The sequence below is a fragment of the Salmo salar genome, chromosome ssa23 (assembly GCF_905237065.1).
Source record: "Salmo salar chromosome ssa23, Ssal_v3.1, whole genome shotgun sequence".
Taxonomy (NCBI): domain Eukaryota; kingdom Metazoa; phylum Chordata; class Actinopteri; order Salmoniformes; family Salmonidae; genus Salmo; species Salmo salar.
In genome coordinates, this window is record NC_059464.1 from 51,657,398 (window position 1) to 51,677,869 (window position 20,472).

General features: G+C 39.3%; 1 protein-coding gene across 1 annotated transcript in view; it reads right to left on the minus strand.

Annotated features, from left to right (window-relative positions):
- tbc1d2b (TBC1 domain family, member 2B) overlaps nucleotides 1-20,472 on the minus strand; it is a 79,848-nt gene that overhangs the window by 44,015 nt on the left and 15,361 nt on the right. Inside the window, 1 exon segment of the mRNA XM_045705890.1 lies at nucleotides 5,529-5,698. Coding sequence (XP_045561846.1) covers nucleotides 5,529-5,698 — 170 coding nt within the window.

Genomic DNA, 20,472 nt, shown 5'->3' on the forward strand with positions numbered 1-20,472 from the left:
TGACTGGCTTTCTTGATGTCTATAGTATTCTCTCGGGTCTGCAATCTGGTTTCCGCTCAGGTTATGGATGGGTCACTGCAACCTTAAAGGTCCTCAATGATGTCACCATTGCCCTAGATTCTAAGCAATGTTGTGCTGCTATTTTTATTGACTTGGCCAAAGCTTTTGATACAGTAGACCATTCAGTTCTTGTGGGCCGGCTAAGGAGTATTGGTGTCTCTGAGGGGTCTTTGGCCTGGTTTGCTAACTACCTCTCTCAAAGAGTGCAGTGTATAAAGTCAGAAAATCTGCTGTCTCAGCCACTGCCTGTCACCAAGGGAGTACCCCAAGGCTCCATCCTAGGCCCCACGCTCTTCTCAATTTTCATCAACAACATAGCTCAAGCAGTAGGAAGCTCTCTCACCCATTTATATGCTGATGATACAGTCTTATACTCAGCTGGCCCCTCCCTGGATTTTGTGTTAAACGCTCTACAACAAAGCTTTCTTAGTATCCAACAAGCTTTCTCTGCCCTTAACCTTGTTCTGAACTCCTCTAAAACAAAGGTCATGTCTTTTGGTAAGAAGAATAGCCCTCTCCGCACAGGTGTGATAACTACCTCTGAGGGTTTAGAGCTTGAGGTAGTCCCCTCATACAAGTACTTGGGAGTATGGCTAGACGGTACACTGTCCTTCTCTCAGCACATATCAAAGCTGCAGGCTAAAGTTAAATCTAGACTTGGTTTCTTCTATCGTAATCGCTCCTCTTTCACCCCAGCTGCCAAACTAACCCTGATTCAGATGACCATCCTACCCATGCTAGATTACGGAGATATAATTTATAGATCGGCAGGGAGGGTGCTCTCGAGCGGCTAGATGTTCTTTACCATTCGGCCATCAGATTTGCCACCAATGCTCCTTATAGGACACATCACTGCACTCTATACTCCTCTGTAAACTGGTCGTCTGTATACCCGTCTCAAGACCCACTGGTTGATGCTTATTTATAAAGCCCTCTTAGGCCTCACTCCCCCCTATCTGAGATACCTACTGCAGCCCTCATCCTCCACATACAACACCTGTTCACTCCCCCCTATCTGAGATATCTACTGCAGCCCTCATCCTCCACATACAACACCCGTTCACTTCCCCCTATCTGAGATATCTACTGCAGCCCTCATCCTCCACATACAACACCCGTTCACTCCCCCCTATCTGAGATATCTACTGCAGCCCTCATCCTCCCCATACTACACCCGTTCACTCCCCCCTATCTGAGATATCTACTGCAGCCCTCATCCTCCACATACAACACCCGTTCTGCCAGTCACATTCTGTTAAAGGTCCCCAAAACACACACATCCCTGGGTCGCTCCTCTTTTCAGTTCGCTGCAGCTAGCGACTGGAACGAGCTGCAACAAACACTCAAACTGGACAGTTTTATCTCCATCTCTTCATTCAAAGACTCAAATCATGGACACTCTTACTGACAGTTGTGGATGCTTCATGTGATGTATTGTTGTCTCTACCTTCTTGTCTGTGCTGTTGTCTGTGCCCAATAATGTTTGTACCATGTTTTGTCCTGCTACCATGTTGTTGTAATGTGTTGTCTCTCTATGTAGCGTCGCGGTGTCTCTATGTAGCGTCGCGGTGTCTCTATGTAGCGTCGCGGTGTCTCTATGTAGCGTCGCGGTGTCTCTATGTAGCGTCGCGCGGTCTCTATGTAGTGTCGCGGTCTCTATGTAGTGTCGCGGTCTCTATGTAGTGTCGCGGTGGGTGTTTTATCCTATATCATTTTCTTTATCCCAGCCCCCGTCCCCGCAGGCCTTTTGGTCGGCCGTCACTGTAAATAAGATTTTGTTCTTAACTGACTTGCCTGGTTAAATAAATAGAAAGGATTCACATCCACATTTTGCTGCGTTTCACTGCCTGAATTTAGATGTTTGTGTCACCGATCTGCAACCAATACCCATAATGCCAAAGTGGAATTTTGTTTTGTAGGACATTTTAGAAATGAATAAAAACTAAAAAAGCTGAAATGTCTTGAGTCAATAAGTATTCAACCACTTTGTTGTGGCCTAAATAGTTAAATAGTAAAAATATGCTTAACAACTCAAGAAAGTCGCACGGACTCACTCACTATGTGCAATAATAATGTTTATAACATGAATAACATGAATTTTGAATTAATACCTCATCTCTGTACCCCACACATACAATTATCTGTAAGGTCCCTCAGTCGAGCAGTGAATTACAAACACAGATTCAACCACAAAGACCAGGGAGGTTTTCCAATGCCTCGCAAAGAAGGGCACCTATTGGTAGATGGTTAATAAACACAAAATACAGACATTGAATATCCCTTTGAGCATGGTGAAGTTATTAATTACACTTTGGATGGTGTATCAATACACCCAGTCACTACAAAGATACAGGCGTCCTTCCTAACTCAGTTGCCGGAGAGGAAGGAAACCGCTCAGGGATTTCACAATGAGGCCAATGGAGATTTTAAAACAGTTACAGAGTTTAATGGCTGTGATAGGAGAGATCTGAGGATGGATCAACAACATTGTAGTTACTCCACAGTACCAACCTAAATGACCTAATATGGGTCTTACGAAATGTGTGAGAGACATGTGTTCATAAACACACACATACAGGGACAGTTTAACACAGAAAAGACCAGTCTTTAACCTGTTTAGGATAGGGGGCAGTATTGACACGGCTGGATAAAAAACATACCCGATTTAATCTGGTTACCACTCCTACCCAGTAACTAGAATATGCATATACTTATTACATATGGATAGAAAACACCCTAAATTTTCTAAAACTGTTTGAATGGTGTCTGTGAGTATAACAGAACTCAAATGGCAGGTCAAAACCTGAGAGATTCCTTTACAGGAAGTGGCCTGTCTGACCATTTCTTGAACTTCTTTTCCATCTCTATCATTTACTAAGGATCTCTGCTCTAACGTGACACTTCCTACGTCGTCCATAGGCGCTCAGAGCCCGGGAAAAAACAGAATGTCGTCATTCCAGCCCCAGGCTGAAACACATTATCGCCTTTCTCAAGTGGCCGATCAAGGGACACTGGGCTTATGCGCGTGACCCCGACCGCCCCGCCTTTGGGATTTTTTCCTCTGTTTGCCGAAAAGGAGATTCCCTGTCGGAATATTAGCGCTTTTCTACGAGAAAAATGTCGTAAAAATTGATTTTAAACAGCGGTTGACATGCTTCGAAGTACGGTAATGGAATACTTAGAATTTTATTGTCACGAATTGCGCCATGCGCGCGACACTTCTTTACTATTTCGGATAGTGTCTGGAACGCACAAACAAAACGCCGCTATTCGGATATAACGATGGATTATTTTGGACCAAACCAACATTTGTTATTGAAGTAGCAGTCCTGGGTGTGCATTCTGACGAAGACAACAAAAGGTAATCAAACTTTTATAATAGTAAATATGATTATGGTGAGTGCTAAACTTGCCGGGTGTCTAAATAGCGAGCCCGTGATGCCTGGGCTATGTACTTAGAATATTGCAAAATGTGCTTTCACCAAAAGCTATTTTAAAATCGGACATATCGAGTGCATAGAGGAGGTCTGTATCTATAATTCTTAAAATAATTGTTATGCTTTTTGTGAACGTTTATCGTGAGTAATTTAGTAAAATGTTAGCGAATTCCCCGGAAGTTTGCGGGGGGTATGCTAGTTCTGAACGTCACATGCTAATGTAAAAAGCTGTTTTTTGATATAAATATGAACTTGATTGAACAAAACATGCATGTATTGTATAACATAATGTCCTAGGGTTGTCATCTGATGAAGATCATCAAAGGTGAGTGCTGCATTTAGCTGTGGTTTGGGTTTATGTGACATTATATGCTAGCTTGAAAAATGGGTGTCTGATTATTTCTGGCTGGGTACTCTGCTGACATAATCTAATGTTTTGCTTTCGTTGTAAAGCCTTTTTGAAATCGGACAGTGTGGTTAGATTAACGAGAGTCTTGTCTTTAAATGGCTGTAAAATAGTCATATGTTTGAGAAATTGAAGTAATAGGATTTTTAAGGTTTTGAAAATCGCGCCACAGGCTGGCAGTGGCTGTTACGTAGGTGGGACGAATTCGTCCCGCCTAGCCTAGAGAGGATATAATATACATATATATATAATCCACACAAGGTGAGATATTGAGCTTTAAAATGAGAGTATTATCTCCTTCGACCAGCTGAATAATGTTTGGTGGAGTTGTGTGTATTATCTCTATAGACACCCATCCATACCCCACAAGACATGCCACCAGAGGTCTGTTTAAACTACTGGCACACAGCTCAGACACCCATCCATACCCCACAAGACATGCCACCAGAGGTCTGTTTAAACTGACTGGCACACAGCTCATACACCCATACATACCCCACAAGACATGCCACCAGAGGTCTGTTTAAACTACTGGCACACAGCTCAGACACCCATCCATACCCCAGAAGACATGCCACCAAAGGTCTGTTTAAACTACTGGCACACAGCTCAGACACCCATACATACCCCACAAGACATGCCACCAGAGGTCTGTTTAAACTACTGGCACACAGCTCAGACACCCATCCATACCCCACAAGACATGCCACCAGAGGTCTGTTTAAACTGACTGGCACACAGCTCAGACACCCATACATACCCCACAAGACATGCCACCAGAGGTCTGTTTAAACTACTGGCACACAGCTCAGACACCCATACATACATAGGTAGGGGACAGAGGGTGAGGAGGAGGAAGAGGAGGAGGAAGAGGTGAGGGTAAGGTAGGGGACAGAGGGTGAGGAGGAAGAGGAGGGGGTGAGGGTTAGGAAGGGGACAGAGGGTGAGGAGGAGGAGGTGAGGGTCAGGAAGGGGACAGAGGGTGAGGAGGAGGAGGAAGAGGTGAGGGTAAGGTAGGGGGACAGAGGGTGGGGAGGAGGAAGAGGAGGAGGTGAGGGTAAGGTAGGGGACAGAGGGTGAGGAGGAGGAAGAGGAAGAGGTGAGGGTAAGGTAAGGGGACAGAGGGTGAGGAGGAAGAGGAGGGGGTGAGAGTCAGGAAGGGGACAGAGGGTGAGGAGGAGGAGGTGAGGGTCAGGAAGGGGACAGAGGGTGAGGAGGAGGAGGAAGAGGTGAGGGTAAGGTAGGGGACAGAGGGTGGGGAGGAGGAGGAGGAGAGAGTGGTGAGGGTCAGGAAGGGGACAGAGGGTGAGGAGGAGGAAGAGGAGAAGGTGGTGAGGGTCATGAAGGGGACAGAGGGTGAGGAGGAAGAGGTGGTGGTGAGGGTAAGGAAGGGGACAGAGGGTGAGGAGGAGGAAGAGGAGGAGGTGGTGAGGGTCAGGAAGGGGACAGAGGGTGGGGAGGAGGAGGAAGAGGAGGTGGTGAGGGTCAGGAAGGGGACAGAGGGTGAGGAGGAAGAAGAGGAGGAGGAGGTGAGGGTCAGGAAGGGGACAGAGGGTGAGGAGGAGGAAGAGGAGGAGGAGGAAGAGGTGGTGGTGAGGGTCAGGAAGGGTGAGGAGGACTCCTACGTCTGTGCCTGTCAGTCTGAGGCTGGGTGGGAGGTTTGTGGTCCTGGTTGATGTCCTTGGCTGAGGGAGCGTCCAACATCTCCCACTCATCAGCACTGTTCCCAGTGTAGAAGACAGAGCGTCTGTTCTCTCCTCCTCCTCGAGCCACACGCAGACCTGACATGGAGTTCCTGGTGGACAGACAGAGCAAAGGACATGGTCACCCACGACACACATCCTTAGCAACAGAGAGACTAGGATACCAAGCCAGCGACTAGATCATTTAAAGATAAAAAGGAGGAAAGAGTTGGGTAGTGGTTCCCTGGAGTATAATGCATATTACTGTAGTATAATGCATATTACTGTAGTATAATGCATATTACTGTAGCATAATGCATATTACTGTAGCATAATGCATACTACTGTAGCATAATGCATATTACTGTAGTATAATGCATACTACTGTAGCATAATGCATATTACTGTAGCATAATGCATATTACTGTAGCATAATGCATATTACTGTAGCATAATGCATATTACTGTAGCATAATGCATATTACTGTAGCATAATGCATATTACTGTAGTTCCCTGGAGTATAAGGCATATTACTGTAGCATAATGCATATTACTGTAGCATAATGCATATTACTGTAGTTCCCTGGAGTATAATGCATATTACTGTAGCATAATGCATATTACTGTAGTATAATGCATACTACTGTAGCATAATGCATATTACTGTAGCATAATGCATATTACTGTAGCATAATGTATATTACTGTAGTATACTGCATATTACTGTAGTATAATGCATATTACTATAGTATAATGCATATTACTGTAGCTCTCTGGAGAATAATGCATATTACTGTAGTATAATGCATATTACTGTAGTATACTGCATATTACTGTTGTATAATGCATATTACTGTTGTATAATGCATATTACTGTATCTCCCTGGACTATAATGCATATTACTGTAGTATTATGCATATTACTGTAGTATAATGCATATTACTGTAGTATAATGCATATTACTGTAGCTCCCTGGAGTATAATGCATATTACTGTAGCATAATGCATACTACTGTAACTCCCTGGAGTATAATGCATATTACCATAGTATAATGCATATTACTGTAGTATAATGCATATTACTGTAGCTCCCTGTAGTGTAAAGCATATTACTGTAGTATAATGCATATTACTGTAGCATAATGCATACTACTGTAACTCCCTGGAGTATAATGCATATTACTGTAGTATAATGCATATTACTGTAGCATAATGCATACTACTGTAACTCCCTGGAGTATAATGCATATTACTGTAGTATAATGCATATTACTGTAGTATAATGCATATTACTGTTGTATAATGCATATTACTGTAGCTCCCTGGAGTATAATGGATATTACAGTAGTATTATGCATATTACTGTAGTATTATGCATATTACTGTAGTATTATGCATATTACTGTAGCTCCCTGGAGTATAATGCATATTACTGTAGTATAATGCATATTACTCTAGTATAAATCATATTACTCTAGTATAATGCATATTACTGTAGCTCCCTGGAGTATAATGCATATTACTATAGTATGATGCATATTACTGTAGTATAATGCATATTACTGTAGCTCCCTGGAGTATAATGCATATTACTGTAGTATAATGCATATTATTGGAGTATAATGCATATTACTGTAGCATAATGCATATTACTGTAGTATAATGCATATTACTGTAGCTCACTGGAAAATAATGCATATTACTGTAGTATAATGCATATTACTGTAGTATAATGCATATTACTGTAGTATAATGCATATTACTGTAGCTTCCTGGAGTATAATGCATATTACTGTAGTATAATGCATATTACTGTAGTATAATGCATATTACTGTAGTATAATGCATATTACTGTAGCTCCCTGGAGTATAATACATATTACTGTAGTATAATGCATATTACTGTAGCATAATGCATATTACTGTAGCTCCCTGGAGTATAATGCATATTACTGTAGTATAATGCATATTACTGTAGTATAATGCATATTACTGTAGCTCCCTGGAGGATAATACATATTACTGTAGTATAATGCATATTACTGTAGCTCCCTGGAGTATAATGCATATTACTGTAGTATAATGCATATTACTGTAGCTCCCTGTAGTATGAAGCATATTACTGTAGTATAATGCATATTACTGTAGCTCCCTGGAGTATAATGCATATTACTGCAGTATAAAGCATATTACTGTAGTATAATGCATATTACTGTAGCTCCCTGGAGTATAATGCATATTACTGTAGTATGATGCATACTACTGTAGTATAATGCATATTACTGTAGTATAATGCATATTACTGTAGTATAATGCATATTACTGTAGCATAATGCATATTACTGTAGCATAATGCACATTACTGTAGTATAATGCATATTACTGTAGCTCCCTGGAGAATAATGCATATTACTTTAGTATAATGCATATTACTGTAGTATAATGCATATTACTGTAGCTCCCTGGAGAATAATGCATATTACTGTAGTATAATGCATATTACTGTAGTATAATGCATATTACTGTAGTATAATGCATATTACTGTAGCTTCCTGTAGTATAATGCATATTACTGTAGTATAATGCATATTACTGTAGTATAATGCATATTACTGTAGTATAATGCATATTACTGTAGCTCCCTGGAGTATAATACATATTACTGTAGTATAATGCATATTACTGTAGCATAATGCATATTACTGTAGCTCCCTGGAGTATAATGCATATTACTGTAGTATAATGCATATTACTGTAGTATAATGCATATTACTGTAGCTCCCTGGAGGATAATACATATTACTGTAGTATAATGCATATTACTGTAGCTCCCTGTAGTATGAAGCATATTACTGTAGTATAATGCATATTACTGTAGCTCCCTGTAGTATGAAGCATATTACTGTAGTATAATGCATATTACTGTAGCTCCCTGGAGTATAATGCATATTACTGCAGTATAAAGCATATTACTGTAGTATAATGCATATTACTGTAGCTCCCTGGAGTATAATGCATATTACTGTAGTATGATGCATACTACTGTAGTATAATGCATATTACTGTAGTATAATGCATATTACTGTAGTATAATGCATATTACTGTAGCATAATGCATACTACTGTAACTCCCTGGAGTATAATGCATATTACTGTAGTATAATGCATATTACTGTAGCATAATGCATACTACTGTAACTCCCTGGAGTATAATGCATATTACTGTAGTATAATGCATATTACTGTAGTATAATGCATATTACTGTTGTATAATGCATATTACTGTAGCTCCCTGGAGTATAATGGATATTACAGTAGTATTATGCATATTACTGTAGTATTATGCATATTACTGTAGTATTATGCATATTACTGTAGCTCCCTGGAGTATAATGCATATTACTGTAGTATAATGCATATTACTCTAGTATAAATCATATTACTCTAGTATAATGCATATTACTGTAGCTCCCTGGAGTATAATGCATATTACTATAGTATGATGCATATTACTGTAGTATAATGCATATTACAGTAGCTCCCTGGAGTATAATGCATATTACTGTAGTATAATGCATATTATTGGAGTATAATGCATATTACTGTAGCATAATGCATATTACTGTAGTATAATGCATATTACTGTAGCTCCCTGGAAAATAATGCATATTACTGTAGTATAATGCATATTACTGTAGTATAATGCATATTACTGTGTATAATGCATATTACTGTAGCTTCCTGGAGTATAATGCATATTACTGTAGTATAATGCATATTACTGTAGTATAATGCATATTACTGTAGCTCCCTGGAGTATAATACATATTACTGTAGTATAATGCATATTACTGTAGCATAATGCATATTACTGTAGCTCCCTGGAGTATAATGCATATTACTGTAGTATAATGCATATTACTGTAGTATAATGCATATTACTGTAGCTCCCTGGAGGATAATACATATTACTGTAGTATAATGCATATTACTGTAGCTCCCTGGAGTATAATGCATATTACTGTAGTATAATGCATATTACTGTAGCTCCCTGTAGTATGAAGCATATTACTGTAGTATAATGCATATTACTGTAGCTCCCTGGAGTATAATGCATATTACTGCAGTATAAAGCATATTACTGTAGTATAATGCATATTACTGTAGCTCCCTGGAGTATAATGCATATTACTGTAGTATGATGCATACTACTGTAGTATAATGCATATTACTGTAGTATAATGCATATTACTGTAGTATAATGCATATTACTGTAGCATAATGCATATTACTGTAGCATAATGCACATTACTGTAGTATAATGCATATTACTGTAGCTCCCTGGAGAATAATGCATATTACTGTAGTATAATGCATATTACTGTAGTATAATGCATATTACTGTAGTATAATGCATATTACTGTAGCTCCCTGGAGAATAATGCATATTACTGTAGTATAATGCATATTACTGGAGTATAATGCATATTACTGGAGTATAATGCATATTACTGGAGTATAATGCATATTACTGGAGTATAATGCATATTACTGTAGTATAATGCATATTACTGTAGTATAATGCATATTACTGTAGCTCCCTGGAGTATAATGCATATTACTGTAGTATAATGCATATTACTGTAGTATAATGCATATTACTGTAGTATAATGCATATTACTGTAGTATAATGCATATTACTGTAGCTCCCTGGAGTATAATGCATATTACTGTAGCATAATGCTTATTACTGTAGTATAATGCATATTACTGTAGCATAATGCATATTACTGTAGTATAATGCATATTACTGTAGCTCCCTGGAATATAATGCATATTACTGTAGCTCCTTGGAGTATAATGCATATTACTGTAGCTCCCTGGAGTATAATGCATATTACTGTAGTATAATGCATATTACTTTAGCTCCCTGGAATATAATGCATATTACTGTTGCTCCCTGGAGTATAATGCATATTACTGTAGTATAATGCATATTACTGTAGCATAATGCATATTACTGTAGTATAATGCATATTACTGTAGTATAATGCATATTACTGTTGTATAATGCATATTACTGTAGCTCCCTGGAGTATAATGGATATTACAGTAGTATTATGCATATTACTGTAGTATAAATCATATTACTCTAGTATAATGCATATTACTGTAGCTCCCTGGAGTATAATGCATATTACTATAGTATGATGCATATTACTGTAGTATAATGCATATTACTGTAGCTCCCTGGAGTATAATGCATATTACTGTAGTATAATGCATATTATTGGAGTATAATGCATATTACTGTAGCATAATGCATATTACTGTAGTATAATGCATATTACTGTAGCTCCCTGGAAAATAATGCATATTACTGTAGTATAATGCATATTACTGTAGTATAATGCATATTACTGTAGTATAATGCATATTACTGTAGTATAATGCATATTACTGTAGCTTCCTGGAGTATAATGCATATTACTGTAGTATAATGCATATTACTGTAGTATAATGCATATTACTGTAGTATAATGCATATTACTGTAGCTCCCTGGAGTATAATACATATTACTGTAGTATAATGCATATTACTGTAGCATAATGCATATTACTGTAGCTCCCTGGAGTATAATGCATATTACTGTAGTATAATGCATATTACTGTAGTATAATGCATATTACTGTAGCTCCCTGGAGGATAATACATATTACTGTAGTATAATGCATATTACTGTAGCTCCCTGGAGTATAATGCATATTACTGTAGTATAATGCATATTACTGTAGCTCCCTGTAGTATGAAGCATATTACTGTAGTATAATGCATATTACTGTAGCTCCCTGGAGTATAATGCATATTACTGCAGTATAAAGCATATTACTGTAGTATAATGCATATTACTGTAGCTCCCTGGAGTATAATGCATATTACTGTAGTATGATGCATACTACTGTAGTATAATGCATATTACTGTAGTATAATGCATATTACTGTAGTATAATGCATATTACTGTAGCATAATGCATATTACTGTAGCATAATGCACATTACTGTAGTATAATGCATATTACTGTAGCTCCCTGGAGAATAATGCATATTACTGTAGTATAATGCATATTACTGTAGTATAATGCATATTACTGTAGCTCCCTGGAGAATAATGCATATTACTGTAGTATAATGCATATTACTGTAGTATAATGCATATTACTGTAGTATAATGCATATTACTGTAGCTTCCTGGAGTATAATGCATATTACTGTAGTATAATGCATATTACTGTAGTATAATGCATATTACTGTAGCTCCCTGGAGTATAATACATATTACTGTAGTATAATGCATATTACTGTAGCATAATGCATATTACTGTAGCTCCCTGGAGTATAATGCATATTACTGTAGTATAATGCATATTACTGTAGTATAATGCATATTACTGTAGCTCCCTGGAGGATAATACATATTACTGTAGTATAATGCATATTACTGTAGCTCCCTGGAGTATAATGCATATTACTGTAGTATAATGCATATTACTGTAGCTCCCTGTAGTATGAAGCATATTACTGTAGTATAATGCATATTACTGTAGCTCCCTGGAGTATAATGCATATTACTGCAGTATAAAGCATATTACTGTAGTATAATGCATATTACTGTAGCTCCCTGGAGTATAATGCATATTACTGTAGTATGATGCATACTACTGTAGTATAATGCATATTACTGTAGTATAATGCATATTACTGTAGCATAATGCATATTACTGTAGCATAATGCACATTACTGTAGTATAATGCATATTACTGTAGCTCCCTGGAGAATAATGCATATTACTGTAGTATAATGCATATTACTGTAGTATAATGCATATTACTGTAGCTCCCTGGAGAATAATGCATATTACTGTAGCATAATGCATATTACTGTAGCATAATGCATATTACTGTAGCTCCCTGGAGTATAATGCATATTACTGTAGTATAATGCATATTACTGTAGTTCCCTGGAATATAATGCATATTACTGTAGTTCCCTGGAATATAATGCATATTCCTGTAGTGTAATGCATATTACTGTAGCATAATGCATATTACTGTAGCATAATGCATATTACTGTAGCATAATGCATATTACTGTAGTTCCCTGGAATATAATGCATATTACTGTAGTATAATGCATATTACTGTAGTATAATGCATATTACTGTAGCTCCCTGGACTATAATGCATATTACTGTAGCATAATGCATACTACTGTAACTCCCTGGAGTATAATGCATATTACCATAGTATAATGCATACTACTGTAGCATAATGCATATTACTGTAGCATAATGCATATTACTGTAGCATAATGCATACTACTGTAGCATAATGCATACTACTGTAGCATAATGCATACTACTGTAGCATAATGCATATTACTGTAGCATAATGCATATTACTGTAGCATAATGCATATTACTGTAGCATAATGCATACTACTGTAGTATAATGCATACTACTGTAGCATAATGCATATTACTGTAGCATAATGCATATTACTGTAGCATAATGCATATTACTGTAGCATAATGCATATTACTGTAGCATAATGCATATTACTGTAGCATAATGCATATTACTGTAGCATAATGCATATTACTGTAGCATAATGCATATTACTGTAGCATAATGCATACTACTGTAGCATAATGCATATTACTGTAGCATAATGCATATTACTGTAGCATAATGCATATTACTGTAGCATAATGCATACTACTGTAGCATAATGCATATTACTGTAGCATAATGCATATTACTGTAGCATAATGCATATTACTGTAGCATAATGCATACTACTGTAGCATAATGCATATTACTGTAGCATAATGCATATTACTGTAGCATAATGCATATTACTGTAGCATAATGCATACTACTGTAGCTCCCCTCGTCAGGACTCAGCCGTCTTCAATTACAGACTCCTTCTGAAGCAATATAAGCCAGTGTTCTGTTGCTCTGAAGGACCAGATGATGGCTGAGAGAGGAAGCTGATGGCTGAGGGTTATATCATGCTGGTTGTTGCTAACAGTTTTGGTATGTACTATGTTAGTTGTTGCTGTGGCAGCCTTGGAATGTTCTGTGTTGTTGCTGTGGCAGCCTTGGAATGTTCTGTGTTGTTGCTGTGGCAGCCTTGGAATGTTCTGTGTTGTTGCTGTAGCAGCCTTGGAATGTTCTGTGTTGTTGCTGTGGCAGCCTTGGAATGTTCTGTGTTGTTGCTGTGGCAGCCTTGGAATGTTCGGTGTTGTTGCTGTAGCAGCCTTGGAATGTTCGGTGTTTGTTGCTCAGTCAGTCAGAGCTTATTTGATATCCTGTGTTTCTCAGTTTATTTTTTGTTTAATTGTTTATAATATTCTGTTTCATTTGTTCCCAGGGGGGAAGGGGAAGGCACCTAGGGAGTGTTTAGGCAAGAGGCCCGCGGGCATACATATACCTGTAGTATTTACTGTCTATGCACACTAGGAAAGACCTGGTCGGACCATCCCCTGTATTTTGGTTAGTGCACCAGGTGGTGCTAGATAGGTAAGTCGTGAAAAGTCAGGTAAGGTAGGAGAGGGGGCTATTTACGATCTTTGCTTTGGTTCCGTCCAGCACCTTTTCCCCCAAATTACCGTGTAACGGAATAAATTACCAGTAAACGGTCATTCTCTGCCTTTTGTCCCATACCTCTATACCTCCACCTACAGTCCCATACCTCTATACCTCCACCTACAGTCCCATACCTCTATACCTCCACCTACAGTCCCATACCTCTATACCTCCACCTACAGTCCAATACCTCCATACCTCCACCTACAGTCCAATACCTCCATACCTCCACCTACAGTCCCATACCTCCACACCTCCACCTACAGTCCCATACCGCTATACCTCCACCTACAGTCCCATACCTCTATACCTCCACCTACAGTCCCATACCTCTATACCTCCACCTACAGTCCAATACCTCCATACCTCCACCTACAGTCCCATACCTCTATACCTCCACCTACAGTCCCATACCTCTATACCTCCACCTACAGTCCCATACCGCTATACCTCCACCTACAGTCCCATACCGCTATACCTCCACCTACAGTCCCATACCTCTATACCTCCACCTACAGTCCCATACCTCTTTACCTCCACCTACAGTCCCATACCGCTATACCTCCACCTACAGTCCCATACCGCTATACCTCCACCTACAGTCCCATACCTCCATACCTCCACCTACAGTCCCATACCTCCATACCTCCACCTACAGTCCCATACCTCTTTACCTCCACCTACAGTCCTATACCTCTATACCTCCACCTCAGTCCCATACCTCCACCTACAGTCCCATACCTCCACCTACAGTCCCATACCTCTATACCTCCACCTACAGTCCTATACCTCTATACCTCCACCTACAGTCCCATACCTCTATACCTCCACCTACAGTCCCATACCTCTTTACCTCCACCTACAGTCCCATACCGCTATACCTCCACCTACAGTCCCATACCGCTATACCTCCACCTACAGTCCCATACCTCTATACCTCCACCTACAGTCCCATACCTCTATACCTCCACCTACAGTCCCATACCTCTTTACCTCCACCTACAGTCCCATACCTCTTTACCTCCACCTACAGTCCTATACCTCTATACCTCCACCTACAGTCCTATACCTCTATACCTCCACCTACAGTCCCATACCTCCACCTACAGTCCCATACCTCCACCTACAGTCCCATACCTCCACCTACAGTCCCATACCTCCACCTACAGTCCCATACCTCCACCTACAGTCCCATACCTCCACCTACAGTCCCATACCTCCACCTACAGTCCCATACCTCCAATATACCTCCGCCTACAGTCCCATACCTCCTCTCCCATACCTCCGCCTACAGTCCCATACCTCTATACCTCCGTCTACAGTCCCATACCTCTATACCTCCGCCTACAGTCCCATACCTCTATACCTCCGCCTACAGTCCCATACCTCTATACCTCCGCCTACAGTCCCATACCTCTAGACCTCCGCCTACAGTCCCATACCTCTATACCTCCGCCTACAGTCCCATACCTCTATACCTCCGCCTACAGTCCCATACCTCTAGACCTCCGCCTACAGTCCCATACCTCTATACCTCCGCCTACAGTCCCATACCTCTATACCTCCACATACAGTCCCATACCTCCATACCTCCACCTACAGTCCCATACCTCCATACCTCCACCTACAGTCCCATACCTCCATACCTCCACCTCCCTCTTCCACGACGCGTGCGTAACAATAATGCATATTACTGTACCTCCTTGGAGAATAATGCATATTACTGTAGTATAATGCATATTACTGTAGTATAACGCATATTACTGTACCTCCTTGGAGAATAATGCATATTACTGTAGTATAATGCATATTACTGTAGTATAACGCATATTACTGTAGCTCCCTGTAGTATAATGCATATTACTGTAGTATAATGCATATTACTGTAGCTCCTTGGAGAATAATGCATACTACTGTAGTATAACGCATTTTACTGTAGTATAATGCATATTACTGTAGCTCCTTGGAGTATAATGCATATTACTGTAGCATAATGCATATTACTGTAGCATAATGCATATTACTGGAGTATAATGCATATTACTGGAGTATAATGCATATTACTGGAGTATAATGCATATTACTGTAGCTCCTTGGAGTATAATGCATATTACTGTAGCATGATGCATATTACTGGAGTATAATGCATATTACTGGAGTATAATGCATATTACTGGAGTATAATGCATATTACTGGAGTATAATGCATATTACTGGAGTATAATGCATATTACTGGAGTATAATGCATATTACTGTAGCTCCCTGGAGTATAATGCATATTACTGTAGTATAATGCATATTACTGTAGTATAATGCATATTACTGTAGTATAATGCATATTACTGTAGCTCCCTGGAGTATAATGCATATTACTGTAGCATAATGCATATTACTGTAGTATAATGCATATTACTGTAGCATAATGCATATTACTGTAGCATAATGCATATTACTGTAGCTCCCTGGAGTATAATGCATATTACTGTAGCATAATGCATATTACTGTAGCTCCCTGGAGTATAATGCATATTACTGTAGTATAATGCATATTACTTTAGCTCCCTGGAATATAATGCATATTACTGTTGCTCCCTGGAGTATAATGCATATTACTGTAGTATAATGCATATTACTGTAGCATAATGCATATTACTGTAGTATAATGCATATTACTGTAGCTCCCTGGAGTATAATGCATATACAGTTGAAGTCAGAAGTTTACATACACCTTAGGTTGGAGTCACTAACCCGTTTTTCAACCACTCCACAAATTTCTTGTTAACAAACTATAGTTTTGGCAAGTCGGTTAGGACATCTACTTTGTGCATGACACAAGTAATTTTTTCAACAATTGTTTACAGACAGAATATTTCACTCATAACTCAATGCATCACAATTCCAGTGGGTCAGAAGTAGAGGTCGACCGATTAATCGGAATAGCCGATTAATTAGGGCCGATTTCAAGTTTTCATAACAATCAGTAATCGGTATTTTTGGACACCGATTTGCCGATTTTTTTGTAAAATTTAACTAGGCAAGTCAGTTAAGAACAAATTCTTATTTTCAATGACGGCCGAGGAACGGTGGGTCAACTGCCTTGTTCAGGGGGCAGAACGACAGATTTTTACCTTGTCAGCTCGGGGATTCGTTTTTTGCAACCTTCCGGTTACTAGTCCAACGCTCTAACCACCTGCCTTACATTCCACTCCATGAGGAGCCTGCATGGCAGGCTGACTACCTGTTACGCGAGTGCAGCAAGGAGCCAAGGTAAGTTGCTAGCTAGCATTAAACTTATCTTATAAAAAACTATCGATCTTAACATATAATCACTAGTTAACTACATATGGTTGATGATATTACTAGTTTAACTAGCTTGTCCTGCGTTGCATATAATCGATGCGGTGCCTGTTAATTTATCATTGAATCACAGCCTACTTCGCCAAACGGGTGATTTAACGAGCGCATTGGCGAAAAAAGCGCCGTCGTTGCACCAATGTACCATAAACATCAATGCCTTTAAAATCAACATACAGAAGTATATATTTTTAAACCTGCATATTTAGTTAATATTGCCTGTTAACATGAATTTCTTATAACTAGGGAAAATGTGGCACTTCTCTTGCAAACAGAGTCAGGGTATATGCAGCAGTTTGGGCCGCCTGGCTCGTTGAGAACTGTGTGAAGTCCATTTATTCCTAACAAAGGCCATAATTAATTATGACATAACATTGAAGGTTGTTCAATGTAACAGCAATATTTAGACTTATGGATGCCACTCGTTAGATAAAATACGGAACGGTTCCGTATTTCACTGAAAGAATAAACGTTTTGTTTTCGAGATGATAGTTTCTGGATTCGACCATATTAATGACCAAAGGCTCGTGTTTCTGTGTGTTATGTTATAATTAAGTCTATGATTTGATAGAGCAGTCTGACTGAGCGATGGTAGGCAGCAGCAGGCTACTAAGCATTCATTCAAACAGCACTTTCGTGCGTTTGCCAGCAGCTCTTCGTTGTGCTTCAAGCATTGTGCTGTTTATGACTTCAAGCCTATTAACTCCCGAGATTAGGCTGGTGTAACCGATGTGAAATGGCTAGCTAGTTAGCCGGGTGCGCGCTAATAGCGTTTCAAACGTCACTTGCTCTGAGACTTGGAGTAGTTGTTCCCCTTGCTCTGCATGGGTAATGCTGCTTCGAGGGTGGCTGTTGTCGATGTGTTCCTGGTTCGAGCCCAGGTAGGAGCGAGGAGAGGGACGGAAGCTATACTGTTACACTGGCAATACTAAAGTACCTATAAGAACATCCAATAGTCAAAGGTATATGAAATACAAATGGTATAGAGAGAAATGGTCCTATAATTCCTATAATAACTACAACCTAAAACGTCTTACCTGGGAATATTGAAGACTCATGTTAAAAGGAACCACCAGCTTTCATATGTTCTCATGTTCTGAGCAAGGCACTTAAACGTTAGCTTTCTTACATGGCACATATTGCACTTTTACTTTCTTCTCCAACACTGTGTTTTTGCATTATTTAAATCAAATTGAACATGTTTCATTATTTATTTGAGGCTAAATTGTTTTTATTGATGTATTAAATTAAGTTAAAATAAGTCTTCAGTGTTCATTCAGTATTGTTGTAATTGTCATTATTACAAATAAAAAAAAATCTTAATAAAAAAAAAGAAAGAAAAATGGCCGATTAATCGGTATCGGCGTTGAAAAATCATAATCGGTCGACCTCTAGTCAGAAGTTTACATACACTAAGTTGACTGTGCCTTTAAACAGCTTGGAAAATTCCAGAACATGATGTCATGGCTTTAGAAGTTTCTGATAGGCTAATTGACATCATTGAGTCAATTGGAGGTGTACCTGTGGATATATTTCAAGGCCTACCTTCAAACTCAGTGCCTCTTTGCTTGACATCATGGGAAAATCAAAAGAAATCAGCGAAGACCTCAGAAAAAAAATTGTAAACCTCCACAAGTCTGGTTCATCCTTGGGAGCAATTTCCAAATGCCTGAAGGTACCATGTTCATCTGTACAAACAATAGTACGCAAGTATAAACACCACGGGACCACGCAGCCGTCATACCGCTCAGGAAGGAGATGCGTTCTGTCTCCTAGAGATGAACGTACTGTGGTGTGAAAAGTGCAAAAAAATCCCAGAACTGCAGCAAAGGACCGTGTGAAGATGCTGGAGGAAACAGGTACAAAAGTATCTATATCCACAGTAAAACGAGTCCTATATCGACATAACCTGAAAGGCCGCTCAGCAAGGAAGAAGCCACTGCTCCAAAACAGCCATAAAAAGCCAGACTACGGTTTGCAACTGCACATGGGATAAAGATTGTACTTTTTGGAGAAATGTCCTCTGGTCTGATGAAACAAAAATAGAACTGTTTGGCCATAATGACCATTGTTATGTTTGGAGGAAAAAGGGGGAGGCTTGCAAGCCGAAGAACACCATCCCAACGGTGAAGCACGGGGTGGCAGCATCATGTTGTGGCGGTGCTTTGCTGCAGGAAGGACTGGTGCACTTCACAAAATAGATGGCATCATGAGGGAAATTATGTGGATATATTGAAGCAACATCTCAAGACATCAGTCAGGAAGTTAAAGCTTGGTCGCAGATGGGTCTTCCAAATAGCGTGTGTGAGCAAGGAGGCCTACAAACCTGACTCAGTTACAGCAGCTCGGTCAGGAGGAATGGGCCAAAATTCACCCAACTTATTGTGGGAAGCTTGTGGAAGGCTACCTGAAATGTTTGATCCAAGTTAAACAATTTAAATGCAATGCTACCAAATACTAATTGAGTGTATGTAAACTTCTGACCCACTGGGAATGTAATGAAAGAAATTAAAGCTGAATAATCATTCTCTCTACTATTATTCTGACATTTCACATTCTTAAAATAAAGTGGTGATCCTAACTGACCTAAAACAGGGAATTTTTACTAGGATTAAATGTCAGGAATTGTGAAAAACTGAGTTTAAATGTATTTGGCTAAGGCGTATGTAAACTTCCGACTTCAGCTGTACTTTCCTGATGTATGATGTGCTGTTTCTGGAGATTTCTAATGTTTCTTTAGACAAAAAAAAAGGACAAACAACCAGTGAATTTCAATGAAAGTATGTGGCCTCTGGACTCTGGCCTTGAGTCTGATGATATTAGGCAACTACCTCATCCCCATATTGTTATTTTTTGCTCCTTTGCACCCCTAGTATCTC